This window comes from Anarhichas minor, unplaced genomic scaffold (assembly GCF_050575085.1).
Source record: "Anarhichas minor isolate MPS153535 unplaced genomic scaffold, ASM5057508v1 ptg000024l, whole genome shotgun sequence".
Classification (NCBI taxonomy): domain Eukaryota; kingdom Metazoa; phylum Chordata; class Actinopteri; order Perciformes; family Anarhichadidae; genus Anarhichas; species Anarhichas minor.
In genome coordinates this window covers 2,673,767-2,690,538 of record NW_027466470.1, presented here as the reverse complement: position 1 = coordinate 2,690,538, position 16,772 = coordinate 2,673,767, and the positions used below count along the sequence as shown (strand labels likewise).

General features: G+C 44.5%; 1 protein-coding gene across 1 annotated transcript; it reads right to left on the bottom strand.

Annotated features, from left to right (window-relative positions):
• Positions 1–4,234: 4,234 nt before the first annotated feature.
• Positions 4,235–5,992, bottom strand: LOC142956496 (frizzled-8-like). Its single transcript, XM_076098111.1, has one exon. It carries the CDS (start codon positions 5,978–5,980, stop codon positions 4,235–4,237), a length of 1,746 nt encoding a protein of 581 aa, XP_075954226.1. The 5' UTR covers positions 5,981–5,992.
• Positions 5,993–16,772: the final 10,780 nt, after the last annotated feature.

Here is a 16,772-nt window from a genome sequence, read left to right as displayed (position 1 = left end):
AGCCACAGGACACAGAACACCCTCTGTAGTGCTGCTTGTGTAAAATGTACATCTTTAAGTCTGGAAACATTCAATAGAGAATCCAGTCTTGCCAGATATGTTCCAAACTATTCAGTTCATAAGAATACTGCAGCAAGAGTTCTGTTGTGTGACAGAATTGAAGCGTAAGAAGATGTTTCTCTCACCCCTACACCCATCACCCTGCATGCACACACACAAGCACACAAGCATGCAAGATGGGTCTCTGAGTTTATATACATTCATATACAGAGTAAACCTCACACATCTTGATGACTTCGGTCATCTCCTGATTTATCTTCTTGCTCCACCTCCACATGTCCAACACTTACAGCGCTAAGAACATAAAACAGAACTAATAACCTACTCATTATCATGCTAACTGTATGGTAAGCTAATGTTCAGCCTGTAATACTGAAGCCGCTATGATCAATATTTTTGCATCAACACGACTACTTGGGTTCGCTCGTGGTGATGAACCTCCTCTCAGCTCTACAGAGCTTTGTGACGTTTTATTTGATGACAGTAAGTCTTTAAACTGTTTGTTTGGTTTAATAGCCCACTATTAAAATGTACCGTTGACGTTCCCTCTCATCTGTGTTGTTCTCAGTCGTGAGCTGAGCACGGCCGGTCATGACGACACGTTCCCTTCCTACAGCATTGAATAGCCAAACATATCAGAGAGATTAACACCTGAACATAAATCAGCGTGAGAAACCATCTTTGGGAAGAATGTATATCTCTTAGTTTGGCCCATGACCCATCCGCTATGAGGGAGGGGGCTCCAGGGGACGATCAAGATGTTTTCGGCTTCACTTTTGGGGAGCTGTCATGTCGTCCATCTTTACAAATAGTCTTTGGCTGAGACCCAAAGCAGAGCCAAAAGAAAGTCATTATTGGACCTCCATTCACCATGCAGGCATCTAATGAACGCTCATGAGCTCCGTGTCTACTGGCCGCTGTTTGCTAAAAAGTTATATAAACTGTGTGTAATAGTTATTGTTATAATCTCTTACTGTGATTAACACATCTTTTTAGAGTCACGTAATGGTTGATCTCAGCATGCTTTAGGCCAGAAAGCAGTGAGGTCATCTGTCCGTCACGAGGCCCGCCGAGTGTTAGAAGAAGAAAGGTTTGTTTTAGACTGCATTGTTTAATCAGCCGTGATGTGACAATAGCTGTTATTGAAAGCAAAACGCTTCCCACCCAGATTTGTATACACTCTGTAAATGACAGTGCTGCAGCATGTGACCTTTAGACATCCCATGGAAAGCCGGTCAGACATCTTAACATGATTTAACATGATTTATTCCAAACCAATCAGAGTCAGACAGATAATTAGATCATTAGACAAAGATGGCATTCAGAAGCATCCCAACCAACGGAGAAGAAGACGGCGTCTCGGAATTTCATCCAATAGGATCTCTCGCTCTTCCTGAAGGCCGACGCCTTGTTTATGTTAGAGGGAGATGGAGCAGGCATGACCTCTCAACCCATTTCCTCTGTGGATTTTTTTTTTTGCTTTTGTGCTTGAGGGAACATGCCCGACCCCCTGCCACACACACACACACACACACACACACACACACACACCACTGGAAGAGGAAGCTAACTTGTCTCATGGTTAACAAGCAGAAGCAGGGCAATTTATTTTTATTGGACAGAGGAACAGGAGCTGCTGTCTCTTAATTTGAGTAATGTAATTATTTTGGGGGGGGGGGGGGGGGGGGGGGACACAACATTAGACAACTAGAGCTCTGTAGGATGTAACTGGTTGGTTAAATTCAGTATATTCTATTCCACAGCAATGACTTGGGTATACAGCAAAATTTGATCAGGTCATTTAGTGTCAAAGTCAGATTTCCACTTGTTTCATTGTACGGATGCTGAAGTCAGGAAGTTAAACTAGAAGTTAACTTCACTGGTAACAACGTCACAGACGCATGTTATACAGCACTGTACTCACTTTCGTGGTGATCCTTTTCCCTGAATATAAAATCTTATATATAAACAATATAGAAGATTTCTAAAATATTACAATTATTCAATACATTAGTGCAGCCATAAAAAAAACTAAAATGAAGTCACGGATTTAAAGACAAAACACGAAGCTCCGACTAATAGTGTTGGAATGAGCAGAAGGAAAGAGTGTTGAAAGAGATTTCAAGAATAAATTCAGATATTGGTTGAAACTGTTGGTTGAAACTGAGTATTTCTTTTGAGATTCAATACTTTAAACTAACTTGTTGGATGTGTATTCAGTTGTTGGATTCATGATTTATGTGCCTTGCTTGTTGGCTGTCCTTTGACCACAAGGTGGCGGCATAATACAGCTTAATCCATCTCTCTTCACCTTAATGAGGGTTCAGAATCTTCTCCAGAGTTTGGAACACATTGAGTTATGTTGTGTGCATCGGTCATGACATATTAGTCTTGACACATTGGAAGACATGCGGCATTTTCTCCAACAGACCTTTTTTCCCCTGAACCAAAATGTAGAGATGACACTGACAGTTGAAAGAGTCCCAAACTGTCACACGATAATTGGACCACACACTGCACGGCCGTAATTACCTTTACGCACGACATTGAGGGTCTCAGCCCGCAGTTACAATGTCTGTCCCTCCTCACTGACGCCTTAATTATAAGCCTGAGGCATCTCTACATTGTAAAGAATCCTTAGTTAAAGTAACCTGAACGGTCCACTTCAACGTCCACAATAAGCATGCATTGCCATGTTTGAAGCAGACATTTGCTTTTAAATGTTGAAATTTCAAAAGGTTCAATTATTTGCTTGAGCGAACTGTAACTCTTTCTGTTAAGTCGCTTAAAATGATTGTAACAAGCTGATTAACACGGGAAAAACACATACGAGCTGTGTTCTTCAGCTAGCACTGGTCCACCTGTTCAAAAAAGGAAGACTTACAGACTTGAATTCTTCACTCAAAATGTGATGCGAATAAACGTGACACATTAAGCCTGGATCAGGGGTTTAACAGACAGACGTCAGGAGTTAATAAAGACTAAAGCGCAGGGGGCATAAACTGAGAGGACCACCTGTAGTGCCCCTATTGACATGCCGATGTTGTTCCCTGCGTCTCACAGCACGTGTATCTGCAACACGGAGGAGGTTTGATAAAGCTGTCATATCCCATGTTGCCCCAAAGGCAACGTTTAGTTAAACGTAAAATAATCTATGAATGCCATACTCGGCCTTTACGCACACATATATTAAGATTGAATCAGCTTGTGCATCAGACCACACTTAAAAAAAAACAACAGACTTTAAATATCTTATTGTCCAAACTCACAACAAAGTCTTGGCGAGAATGACCAGGACGCACGAGGACAAATTTCAATAAAGGTTTGTTTTATTCTCAAAATAAAATTTTCTATCAAAGTGGAAATTATACATATTTACAATCTCGTAAATTTTCATATACAAATGTACAATATATGTACACCAATAATTATATAAATACACTTTACGCGCTAATGCAACCCGTATGAGACAGTATTAAGGCATTGATTAATAATGTTCGTGTAAATCCATCTTGCAGACAAAAAAAAAGCATCCCAGCGATGGCCTCATTTCACGCAGAGCAGTCTCATTGTGACTCTTATATGTTTAAGACACTGCGGTTCTTTACAGTAAGGAGAAGAGGAGCCTCTTATACCATGTAACCTATCGACGAGGGGGATCTTGTCAGCTGCGCACATTCAATTAAGCCCAGATAAGCCTCTGCATTCTTCGTGCAAAGGTACATTGTTCCGCTGCTGACAGTCTCATTATTTAAAGAGAAGCCATTAGGCGCTCATTAATGTGCTAATTACAACACGCTGATGGACAATCCCGACACAATTAGTCCCCCCCCCCCCCCCACCCTCTATTCAAACCCATGGACGTCATTTGGATAAGGCAAGGAAGGAGCACTTTCCTTAAATCCAAACTGATCTTACAACTTTTAGAAGCACAATGAAGCATAAATGACCACAATTGTTTTAAAAATAGTTCACATTAGGGGAGTGCTCGTGACCAAAGTTGCATCTCAGCTGGCAGTTTAGCTGGCTTTGAATAATTTACCAAATAAAACGTAATTTTTACGCCACTTTGTCCCCCAAAAGAGCTGATATGCGCCGGTTTTTAAGTCTTTAGTGACAAATGACATAAGATGCATTTGAGCGGATGACCCCCCCCCCCCCCCCCCCCCCCAGTTCAAACCCGGGACAGTGGCATCTGTTTGGGGCAGGAGACAGAGCTGGCTGTCCCGGACCTCCAAGTCAGCCCGGTGCTCACGTCACTGTACATGGAGCCCGCGGAGGCTTTACTGCCCCAGCAGCAGCGCGTGCAAAAAGTCCTCCAGGAGTCCAGGGTTTTCCCGGACCAGATCCAGGCCCCCGACGTGATGCCTACCAGGAGACACATGAAGTATTTCAGCATGAACACGGCGTAGTCCGGCCTTTGCCTGCTCGGGTCCGTCATGCACGTGCAGTTGTGCGTAATTTCCCACGTCTGTCTGTTATGCTGCTCGTAAAAGTAACACGCCACTATGACGGTGGCCGGGACGGTGTACAGAACCGTGAAAACCCCTATCCGGATCATCAGCCTCTCCAGTTTGTCAGTCTTGGTGCCCCCTTGCTTGATTACACTCCTGATCCTGAACAGGGAGACGAACCCGGCCAGCAGAAACATGGTGCCGATGAACAGGTAGATAACCAGCGGTGCCAACACAAAACCTCGCAGGTTATCCAAATTCTGGTTGCCCACGTAGCAGATCCCAGCCACGGAGTCCCCGTCTACGGAGCTCAAAGCCAGAACTGCTATGGACTTCATGCTGGGGATGAGCCAGGCGGCCAAATGAAAGTACTGTGCGTAACTGGCGATGGCCTCGTTCCCCCACTTCATGCCGGCGGCGAGAAACCAAGTGAGGGACAGTATCACCCACCAGATCGAGCTGGCCATACCGAAGAAGTAAATAAGCAGGAAAACGATGGTGCAGAGCGCAGGACCCGTGGTCTCGTAGTGGATGTGCTCTGCGCCGTTTTCCCGGTTGCACGCCACTTCCTCGTGCCCGGCGACCAGCCTGACAATGTATCCAATGGACACGAACATGTAGCAGGCGGAGAGGAAGATGATGGGCCGCTCTGGGTACTTGAACCTCTCCATGTCGATTAAAAAAGTGGCCACGGTTGCGAAGGTGGAGATGAAACACAGAACGGACCACAGGCCGATCCAGAAGGCGGTGAAAGTCCTCTCCTCCTGGGTGAAGTAGGGGTTGTGGCACGGCATAGCGCAGTTCACGATCTGTCCCGTCTTGACACGGTTGTGCAGCGGGTGACCGTCGCCAGTCACTGGCACCATGGGCGCGCGGCAGAAGCATCCCGACTCACACGGGGACGCCGCTGGTTTGTGCTTCCCGGGGATGCCCCGACCGTAGCCGCTCTTCTTCCTGGGGTTGTACGGCTTCAGGGGTCGGTTGGTCGGCTTCGCCAACACGGGAGAAGCCGTGGTCGTCTGGCTCCGGTTGTAGTCCATGCACAGCGTGTCCTGGTTGCCTTGCTCGGGCAGCAGGTCGCACCTCATCCGGTCCGGCCACGGGAACCCGTACTGCCTCATGAGCGGAGCGCAGCCAGCTTTGGCCCGCTCACACACGCTCCTACACGGTGGCAGCGGCTTCTTGTAGTCTTCCAGGCAGATCGGCGTGTACATGCTGCAGAGGAAAAAGCGCAAGTCCGGGGAGCACTTGATCTCCACCAGCGGCCAAAACTGGTGCACCTCCAGGCCGGCTTCGTCCTGCGTGTCGTGGTTGAACTGGTTTGGCATGTAGGTGTAGTTGTAGCCGATCCCCTTGCACAGAGGCACGGAGATCTCCTGGCACTGGAGTTCCTTGGCCGCCATGCAGCCCGTGCCGTGCAGGACGAGGGCCACCAGCGCGCACCATCCCGGGATGCTCCTCTCCATCGCTGTTTCCCGTGCGCGTTTTCCGTCCTCGACAAAAGTGCCAGCGAACTTGCTTTTTAGCAAGTCGGCTGCGAGTGCGATTAATCCAGGGATGCTGCAGAAGTCATGCTAGAGACAGCAGCAGATAGTTTGTGATGGTCTGCAGCGTCTGGAATATCCAAAAACAAGCGCTTTACTTTCACACAGTCTGGGACACCGTCTCCTCTCTCTCTCTTTGTCTCGGTGTTGCACCGTGGCTGTCTTTGCATGCTCTGCCGCTGGTGGGTGCGTTGGTTTTTATACGGGAGGAGCGAGGACACTCCCCCAGCATGGCAGGGAGGGGGGAGAATAGGGGGGGGGGGAGAACAAGTCAATCAAGCGCTCCTTCTATTAGGTGTTTGCTTAAAATGTTCACCCTGGAGGAAGGGTTATAATCACTTTGTCTTTGTTACACACACACACACACACACACACACACACACACACACACACACACACACACACACACACACACAGGCCTTTAAAAACAACAAGGAGAGGGGTTATCATACAATAGATACATTAGGGAGAATTATAATTATCATACAGACAGTGGCGAGTAAACTAATATTAAGTCTACGGCACTATTTATTAGTCTGGCAGATACAGGATGTGCCTGAATGCATCGTAGCATCATGATGCAAATTTAAATAATAAATGCACTCCTGACTGTTTTGTTTTTTCTTCATCTAAATGGTTTGCTAACAACTGGAGGTCATACTTTACCATTTACCATCACATACTTTATATTAAATATTTCTCTGTCCTTATAGAATAGGCATTGAGCTCGAAAGTGAGATGAACGTTTTAAAAGCAGGATGTATAAAGTAACATTTGAGCATTTACAGGTTAGATATGAGTCTATCCAACACATCTGTATTCAACTATTTTAAGAATATCCATTTAACATGTTTGCCAAGATTCCATTCTTTATCAAGCCGGATGCATTGATGGGCACATGGTCTGCCCCTCTCTGTGTTCTTAATTCAAGAGTATGACTAGAGCAGGTTTAAATCATGCAACTGCAATATGCTAAACATTGAATCTCTGCACTGCAGTCTGCCTGGATATAAGCATTGATTACATTTCTTAACTTTGAACGCAAAATAATGCAGCTTGTGTCTGAATTTGACTTGAAATATGTCAAAAAACAAACTCTTACTCATGCTTTGCTCTGTTTAAGACAGACAATGTTTGAAGTTCCTCATGTCCTTTGTTTTTCTTCTTTGAGTTGATCTGGTGGTTTATTCTCTCTCAAGCCACATTCTTGTTTATTTTGGAAAAAAAAATCACTGTGGGCCATTTTAAGAAAAGTATTTTGGCTGATGGTTAAATTAGCTGTAACGTTTATGAAAAGCCAGCGCATCAATTGTTCATCCGTAAATGGTCCTGAGAGCACTGGTCTGGTACTGTCCGTCATCCACGGTCCAGTGCAGCAAATTACTTTCCGTCTCCTCCGAATCCGCCTCAGAGCTGGATGTGAAAGAATGAGAAAGACAAAAATCATGTGTCTCTACATGCTTGTGTGTGCCAGTATGAGAATATGTCTGCGTGTCTGTTTGCATGCAGGGGGAATAGAGGGAGGATGTGTGTGTGTGTGTGTGTGTGTGGTAAGGGAGGTTAATGTGGTCTTGTTAGCTCACAGCGGGGGGTCGTCTTGCTCTAAAGGGAGGGAGGGGCTGTTTGTCTAAACGCTGGTGCCAATGTTTCACTCAGAGCATGCTGGGCCGGCGATTACTGTGATGCACCACTGGGCCCCACAAACAGGACAGTGTGTGTGTGTGTGTGTGTGTGTGTGTCAACACTTTCAGAGCTCAGCCTAAAGAAAACAAGCCAGATACAGCATTGTGATAGCACTAATTAAAGTCATTCACACGTTTTATTGGATTCATCGGCTTCAAATGGAGCTGAGACTGTTTGTCAGACGGGTGGCGTGTTTCCAATGCGCAGGTTTTTAAATCAGAACTAATTAGCCGCAAACTCCAATATTTGCTAAAGGATGCTTGTTTTAGCTCAGTTTGGGGTCTCATGGTGGGTGGGGGTGTTTTGTGAAAAGATCATTTTGAGGCTGCTGGTTAAGCTGGTAATCACAATAAAATGTTTCGAGATAAATTGAGTTTCAGATGCTTTCTTGTAACTTCTTTGCACTCATTCTCCTGTTTGGCAGACAATTCTCATCAGGCTGAATAAAAGGTCAGACAAAAACAATCACAAACACGTTTTGTATCCATTAAATCTGAAGTCCCTTTCCATCTGGAACCCCACTAACATCTGGCTTTTGTCTTTCGTGGGAAAGGTTACAATCGTCATTCATTCCCAGGTCAAATGACTCTGCTGCAGTAGTCACAGGTGTTTATCACCTGAGTGGACACGCTCATTTTCACCCCTTGTTTTAGGTTGTAAAGCTGTGACACACGTTGTAGTGTAACATATAATACATAAAATCAACAGGAATTCGGACAATTTTTAAAATTTACAAACAATTACAATGAACATGCTCTTCTTAAAGATTCCATTGACAGAAATGTAATTTGAACCTCACTGATCATCTTAAACACACTTCATACAAACTCAACAGCAACAAAATAAAACTCATCTTTGTTTGTCTTTCCAACAATCATCAGCTCCGGTTTGAGAGTTTGAAAATGAAAAAGTAACAGACATAAAAAAAGAAGTAACATTTTCACTGTTTACTAACAGTGCTTGTGACACAGCAGGGAAAAATCCCCCACAAAGGTCAGTGCAACCACACGGCCTACTGGCAATGGGAAAAGAGCTAAACCTGTTTCTTTTACAGGTTTTCACGTGTTTAAAAAACCTGCATACACTCTAATTTGAGTTTAAAAAAAGTGTGTATGAAGCCAGGAGTCACACATTTATCTCAGAGGGCTGTACGGTCTATGTGCAATATACAACCCACAGTTCAGATGAGGAAAAAATCCACACAAGATTCCTTTATTCCTGTACCATTCATTACCACCTTTAGTGCACTTCAGTTTATTTTAGTGGCAGTCAGAGATTGAACCAGCATCCTGTTAACTAGTCCACATGGCAACCACCGCACCAAACCACCAACCAAGACCCTAAACTGAAGCCATGTGTGTTCTGGCATCCCTCTCTGGCTCCAGTGTAGGAACTGACTGCACCAGTGTGGACTGTGTGGATGCCAACATCCGTCCATGCAACATCCGAACGGCACAGATTGCAAGTTTGGAGTTATGCGATATCTTCCGTAAAAGTTACTCCTCATTTTTGTGCGTTTTCCTGCAAAACTCCAGCAACACGTGTCAATCTCTGCTCATTACCTCATTACATGCATCCTCTCTTTTTAAAAACAAAACTCCCGTCTTCTCAGGAAGCATCTCAATTAGGTTTAGGCAACAAAACTGCTTAGTTAGATTTAGGAAAAGATTGCTTTACATTACAACAAGTTACGTGACGGATAAATCAACGTGACGTGTGCTTTTGGTCTTCATACTTCCTTATTCATGATTACATAAGAAATCATTTTGTGGGATATCTACGAATACGAGCAGGTATTGCTGCGACTGCTGGATGAGACCCGCCTTCACCAGAATATCATTTAGGGAAAGAGTCTTTAAAGCTCACAACTTCACCCATTTCCAGCATTTAGTTGTCCTTTCATTACCAGCCAGCATTTTGTCACAACAGGTGGAAGTTTGAATTTTATTTCTCGCGGTGGAACGAGACTCCTCTGACATTCCCATGCTCGTGCAGGGACTTTTTCCGGGGACTGATCCAGATGCCTCCCGTCGGGCCAGCCATCTCCAACCGAGCTGTGAACCGCAGGTGAAAGTCGAAGGAAACAGGTGCCTCCTCCTCCTCCTCCTCCCACCGGGGCGCACAGAATAGCAGGCCGAGCATCGGTTACACCGATCGCTGTCTGTCAGAGTGGAACCCGTATTGATTAACAAGGCTGATAGACTTGGTGGCCCCAGCCACCAACTGTCGACTACGCCTCCCGCCTTCTGTGTGCAACGGCGATAGCGGGTCTAGGGTTACGCGCTGGCCCCCTGCATACCAAATGTAAAGGGGTGGAAATGGAATTACTGCATCTGTTTAGAAGTCAATTTCTGCATTCTCCGGGCTGCCCACCCCGCCGCTCCTTTATCTAACCTCCCTTCTTGCCTCTCTTCTCCCCACCGACTCTCCCAGGGCTCTCAAAGTTCACTACGGCAAAGGAAAAGGCGAGGGAGGAGAGGAGGGGGGGGGGGGGGGGGGGGTTCTCAGAGAGCTACTGAGGCGTGCTGTGAAACTCTGAAATGTTTGTCTTTGTAACCGCCTCATGGGAAGTTTGTACTCTCACACTCTCACCGTCCATCCTAAAACATGTGCTAAACTTGAGTAGATTAACGTTGCGTTGATGAACGTGAGCTTGTGCCATTGTGGGCTACACACAACCCCAAATATATCCCGCCTCTACGGCTGCCAGCCAATGAGAGCAGTTGGTAAGAAGGTAAGTGAAGCACATGCGTGGTTTTCAGTCATTTTAAACAGGGCGCTGCAGGGACACTCAGCAGACACTGGTTAGCTAGTGACCAATGTTTCTTGATGCGTGTCATTGCTGTTGATGCATGTAACTCACCAGGATAATGACGCTCAGGGGCCGACTGGCCGTCGGGAAGTTTGGGGGCTGAACCGGCCGGGGGTCATAAGAGTTTTCTGCAATGATTTATGTTTTATTGGTGAAAATACAGGCGGAGCGCAAATGGTCTGTACTCAACATATTTTAGCAATACTGATTACAGTAAAATACACAACAGGAAAACAATGCTCCCTCTTTTAAAATAACAACCATAGCACAAACAAACAAACAGGCAAAACATAGCAAAATAAAAACATGCCCCACCCCCCTCCCATCTATAAAGTTTAAGCTTGGAAGTATGTTGATATGTAAAATAAAATGACATTAGGTCCAGATGATAGTAAAACAGTAACTGAGTATCAGCCTACACATTTGAGTCAAGGTCCTCTCCGAAGGCATTGTGGGTATTTTCGACATTATAGAGGATCTTCTCTGCTGTACAGTATGATGTTCATTTTCCCAGCTGTACTAGCAAGTAAACCGTGGCAACACAGGCCGGCCTGGCCAACTGGACCACGGCCTCACAGACTGGGACACTATCATACATTGATTATTGGGGGGGGGTACGAGCGGCCCTTCCCAGTTTGGACCGACCCTTCGTTTTCATGGTGAATGTGATGAACTGGGACTAGTGTTCCAGCTCACCTGGGCTTGTCTGGCCGGTCTTGTTTTGGTTCAGTGCAGCGGTGACGCACTCATACAATCTGAGGAGACAAGACGTGTCTTGAAGTATCATCAGATTCCCTTCATACCTGAAAACTGTATTAGTATTACTGCCATTTTTCTTTGTTTCTTAGAAGGGTTTGTTTGAGCCAGGAGGTGTGTGTGTGGCGCTTAAGTGTTGTTTGCTGGCTGTTAGAAGTGCAACCATCCTCTCATCTTCCCCACAGTGACTCACCTGCTGGCAGTTAATGGAAGGAAGCCGATACTGTCGGAGATCCTGCTCCATTCAGCTTGTTGCCCAATTTTGTACCACTTTACAAAAATTAACCCCTCAAGAGATTTTATATTCCAAACGTGCCACATGTATTCCTGCACAGACACACAGAACAGAACGTTGCTAATAATCAACCTGACCCAGTTTCATTGAACCCCACAGCTCCTCCTGAATGTCTCTTTGACGCTGGCAATGAAATACATACTTAAATAAAGAGTGGCCTCGCTCCCCTGGGTGATAGACTTGATTTGAAACGTGTATCGGAGGAGAGGCCTGAGTGTAATTAGATCTGATGTATGACTCCGAGATAAGATGCCGAGGCCCCCCCCACCAGACTTCTGAAGATGTTTACTTTCTTTAAGTTTGGACGCAGTCTTTTAGACGCCACCCTTGATCTCCGAGGGAACGTCGCTGTCACGGAGTTCTCACCGGCCGGATAAATAATCAGTGTATAAATAACTACGAAGGGTTTCAGAAAAAGCTTCCATTTTGGGAAAAGAAATACGATTCCTTAGCATAAAGATGACCCAGACATTGGAAAATGTCATTTGGTCTAATGATAACTCACAACACTGAGTTATTAGTATTTTTCTGCTGATATTTCCAAGAAACTTCATTTTCTTTAAAAACCACTGAAGGAGAAACTCAGGCTTTTTAAATGTATTTATTTATTTATACTTTTGAGTGTGTTATTATTGAGTGGAAGTCTTTAATTTTCTGGCAACCAGAGGAAATTGAAGTTCCCGGTCATGTGTGTCCATTTCACCGCTGCTGGTCAATGATGGATGAAGGATTCCTCCATTCCTTCCTTCCACAGGTTAGATTCCTCCGCAGTTAGCCGCCTGTTTACTCAAAGACCCGACTACTAATCAGCCTGAGGTGGGATGTTAGGCTTAAAGCGGTCACCCTTGACAGCATGCGCACACACGCACACACACACACACACACACACCCCTGACAGTGTCCCTCTGTTGACAGAGTGTGTGTATTGTATTGGCTCACCTTCCTTCCGCTCATTAACCAGAGCAAACAGTGACACAAACCCTCCCATCCAATCAGTCTATACTGCTGGGCAGGATCATGACAGCCAGGTCTGTTAACCAACCTCCTGAGACCAGACCCACACACACACACACACACACACACACACACACACACACACACACTAAGCCGCTAGATAAGAGCTAAGATATGAAATAGGCTTATATGTTCTGAAGATCCCCCAGAACTAACACTAACAGCCAGTTTCACAAATATTTGTTGAAGGTTGAGATACTCTCTCTGGTTCATTTTAACATTCGACCAAAGGAGAGGAAGACAACACTACACTATGTATCGGCTGAAGTCCAGTGAAACAGGCAGGAGATAAGACAAGAGGAAGGTAATATAAGGGCCCCGAGAAACATTTTCAAGGCTATTAGATCATTTAAGGAACACAAATATATTTCTGTAACACAAAAAAACTATTTTCCTGAATTTGCTAAAGTGTGCAGATGAAAGTATGAAAGAAGTTTGAGAGCCATCCAGTGAGGTTGATTTCTGCCTTCAGCTCTTCCTCATAGATCAGGTTATTAACTAAAAACACTTCACACTTCAAACTTCAAACTTCAAACTGCCACCCCCCCTCTGCATCAACAGACCAGTGACTGGCATTTTACCTGCCCAGCCTCACCTGAACTGGAGCCGACCACCTCCTCAGGTGTGACTTATAAAAGGTGCAAGCCTTCAAAGAATACACAATAACAAATAAAACAGTAATTCAAGATACGTAGTTATAAGTGATGCCTTGTGCGAGAGTCGGTGCCGGTCACACAAACACACATGTTCACCACATGTAACAGAATGTCACCTGCTGCAGAACAGTTTGACCCTTGCTTGCATAACTCGACAGTGGCCAGTCACTCACTGCTTGGAGCTAATCATGCACACCTGTGTTCCATATCACTGAATGAGCGGGTAGTCTGCATCAATCCTGATCCTTTTAACAGATCACATGACCTTGTGGAACACAAATAAAACTAAAACTGGGTCATACTGTTGTAGTTTAGGCCGTAATTTCTGTCACAACATAGACAATCATTTCAACAAACACCTGGTTAGCCAAACCTATTGGATTTCACCTTTGATTTTCCCCAAAATCAAACGGTTGCAAAAAGTTTGTGAAACCAAATCAAATACGAATAAAACCTAAAGTTTAAAGGAGACATGTAACGAGCGGAGACTCTACTTTTCCTGTGAACACAAACGTTTATTTTGGAGAGACGATATGCATGAAACGAGCGGAAAACTGACACAACGTCTCTGCCACTTTTAAAACTGACGCTAGAGGGGTACCTGGAGCGTCATGGTTTGAAGCGTGGGGCCAATCAAAGTGTTTTCTTTTCTCAAGGGGTGAAACCAGCTGCCAAAGTCTGACCATTTGTCTCCACAATCCCTCCGTACTGTAGTTTAAACGAGGAGGGTGACAGCCCTGCATTGAGGGTGTTACAGCGAGCCCCTCTAAATTGCCACTTGTTCCGCTGGCGTCATTCAGACCCTGGAGCGACAGGAGGCCCGTTCTTCGATTGCTGCCCCTGGAAACAGCAGCGGCATGTTTATAATTACACTCTTTCTTCAGGAATCAATGACGTCTTCTCCGTGGTAGACACGCTCACTCGGGCTGCTCCACTTCTGCACAGACCCGAGGATTCATTAAAGAGCTGTGACGACTGCCTCGGAGCTCGGTTTACTCTCAAAAGTCGTTGGCCGCGTTTTATGAGGCGCTCTCACCTCAGAGGGAGCTCGTCACCGAGGCCCTCTGAGGGTAGAAACAGTGAGGAGGTGGGAAGTGTAGCCATGTTGAAAGGCATTAGTGTTCCATTAGTGTTTGGCCTTCAGGAGTGAGCTGTGGCAAACAGAGGTGACACACTGCACCTCTCACATCTCACTGCTGGGCCATGTGTGTCACAGGTCATTTAAAACAAATGAACTCTGTTTACGATTGAGCAGCATGTAATTACACAAAATGAAAGTTGTTTTGCAGTCTTCTGTAATTGACAATATGTCCTTTACAACATAGCAATAAACTTCATAACACCATCAGCATTAAGCTTTCATGATCTATTGTTTTACTAAACCTAACCAAGTTTTTGTTGCTTGAAACAAAATTGGAATTTAAAAATGCAGTTTTGAAATTCCCAAAGTGCCGTGAGTGGTTAAAACATTCTAACATCGATAAGCACGCATGTAGAAATAAACAGAAACATATTGTTGGTTCAGAAACACGCATTATGTTGATATGAAGCTTGTTTTTGGTCCATAAATTGAGATTGAACGTATCAAGAATGATGTACGCATAGTTTACAGATATGTACAATGCCAACATTTTATTCCGGTGACTAAGTTGCGACACATTATTTGGTTGTTAGCTAGTATAGCTGTATTCTCCACAGATAGTTTGGAGGCAGCTAATCAAATAAAGAGCCAGAAGAGCTGACATCACATGCACAAGATAAAAAACATGTTCCCGACACAAACTGTTTGACTGAAAATAAAGGTCATTTTCCTTTTACGCAGCTCTGAATTAGAGATGTGCTTAAAGCCTTAAATGTTTATATGTACACCTCTTTGTTACATTTACCCCGGATGCCTTGAAAACATCCACCTTCCACCACTTCATCAAATGGAGCCTTGAACATTTGGGAAGATCAACTTCCCTGAAGTACTGAAGCCGTGAGTGTAAATGTTTGAAGAAGAGATAAGTAGCCTAGCATCTCTGTAGTGCCTGGGCCTCGTCCTCTCCTCAGGGAATTGGGGATTTGGCAGGTTTCCCTCATCTTAGTAGAGCTGGCCTTGTCTTTTCTCTTTTTTTTCTTTTCTTTATACCGCTGGTAAACCTGTTGGCCCCTTTTTACCGCTGTCCTTCTACCTCAGAGTACTCAGAGCAGTGAAGCTGGAAAAGCCATTTAGGACGGATATCAGATGATGTGTAATTTGGGCTTAAAATAACATGTACGCAGCGTGTGAGTCTGAAGGCTTGACTTATTTCCTGGAGGGTTTAAGTGGCCTCGTTTCACTCAGTTGGTAAAAATCTGACTAACATACACATTTGTACAGGCAGGTTAATAAACACTCAGCCACACACACACACACACACACACACACACACACACACACACACACACACACACACGCACACTCACTCAGGAAGACATCCCACACACAAATACACACATCTGCAGAGAGGGTAAACAGTCATGCTCCCTCTCTCTCTCTCTCTCTCTCTGCTAATATTTACCCATGTTAGCCCCTTAAGTAACAGCTTCTCCTGCATTCACTCAGACTGTGATGTGTGTGCGCAGATACACAAATGCAACCAAATTTATGATAATTGACAATTTAAGACCTTTGCACGTGATTGTTTGTATATGGTCTTGTAGATTATATGCAGGTGTTTCTGTACAGAGTGAAAATATGCACAGTATTAAAAAATATAGTTGATATATCTACTAATTAACTTTACTGAAAATGTAAGTCGCAAGGTAATTAGCAACGTATCCTCATGCAATAGTTCGCATATCTCAAAAAATGTGTCCTCATTGTTGGCGCGCTGTCCTACAAATGTCCAGCAACATGTATCAATTTACGCTTGTTACATGAATACAGTCTTTTCAAAATAAACTTTCGTCTTTACAGGAAACTACTTGGTTAGGCTTAGGCAACAAAAACACTTGGTTAGGTTAAGGAAAAAGACGGCAGTTTAGGTTTTAGTAAGTACAGAAGTTACGTGACAAATAAGTACATTTCCGGATTAAAATAACGACTGAAGTGGCGTTACTTGAGTAAGTACGGAAAGAAAATAATGTTTGGGTTAAAATAACTTTCGGTGGTGGTGTCACTTAAGTAATTGAGGAAATAAGTCAACGGTTGCGTTAAAACAACAGAAGTGGTGTAACTTGAGTACAAATGTTACGTGACGAATAACTCAACATTGACTTCTGGCTTCACAGGAGACACGAACAGCAATCTTCTGGGTGAAAGTCCTGTGTTTTTGGACCGACCCCCCCCTGACCTCCCCTCTACGCTGAAGTTGTTACAAGTTACAAAACATACAAATTGATTTTGTGGGATATATGCAAATCACAGTGCATTACTTTTCGAAGGTATATCTACGAGCAGTGCATGAGAACAGCCTGACCCTTAACATTTCTTTGTCGATGTTTCTGTGTCAGCGTAACATATAATATTAGATG

Bases quoted from the DNA above. Each gene is read 5' to 3' on its own strand.
- LOC142956496 (XM_076098111.1), bottom strand. From the start codon at position 5,980: ATGGAGAGGAGCATCCCGGGATGGTGCGCGCTGGTGGCCCTCGTCCTG.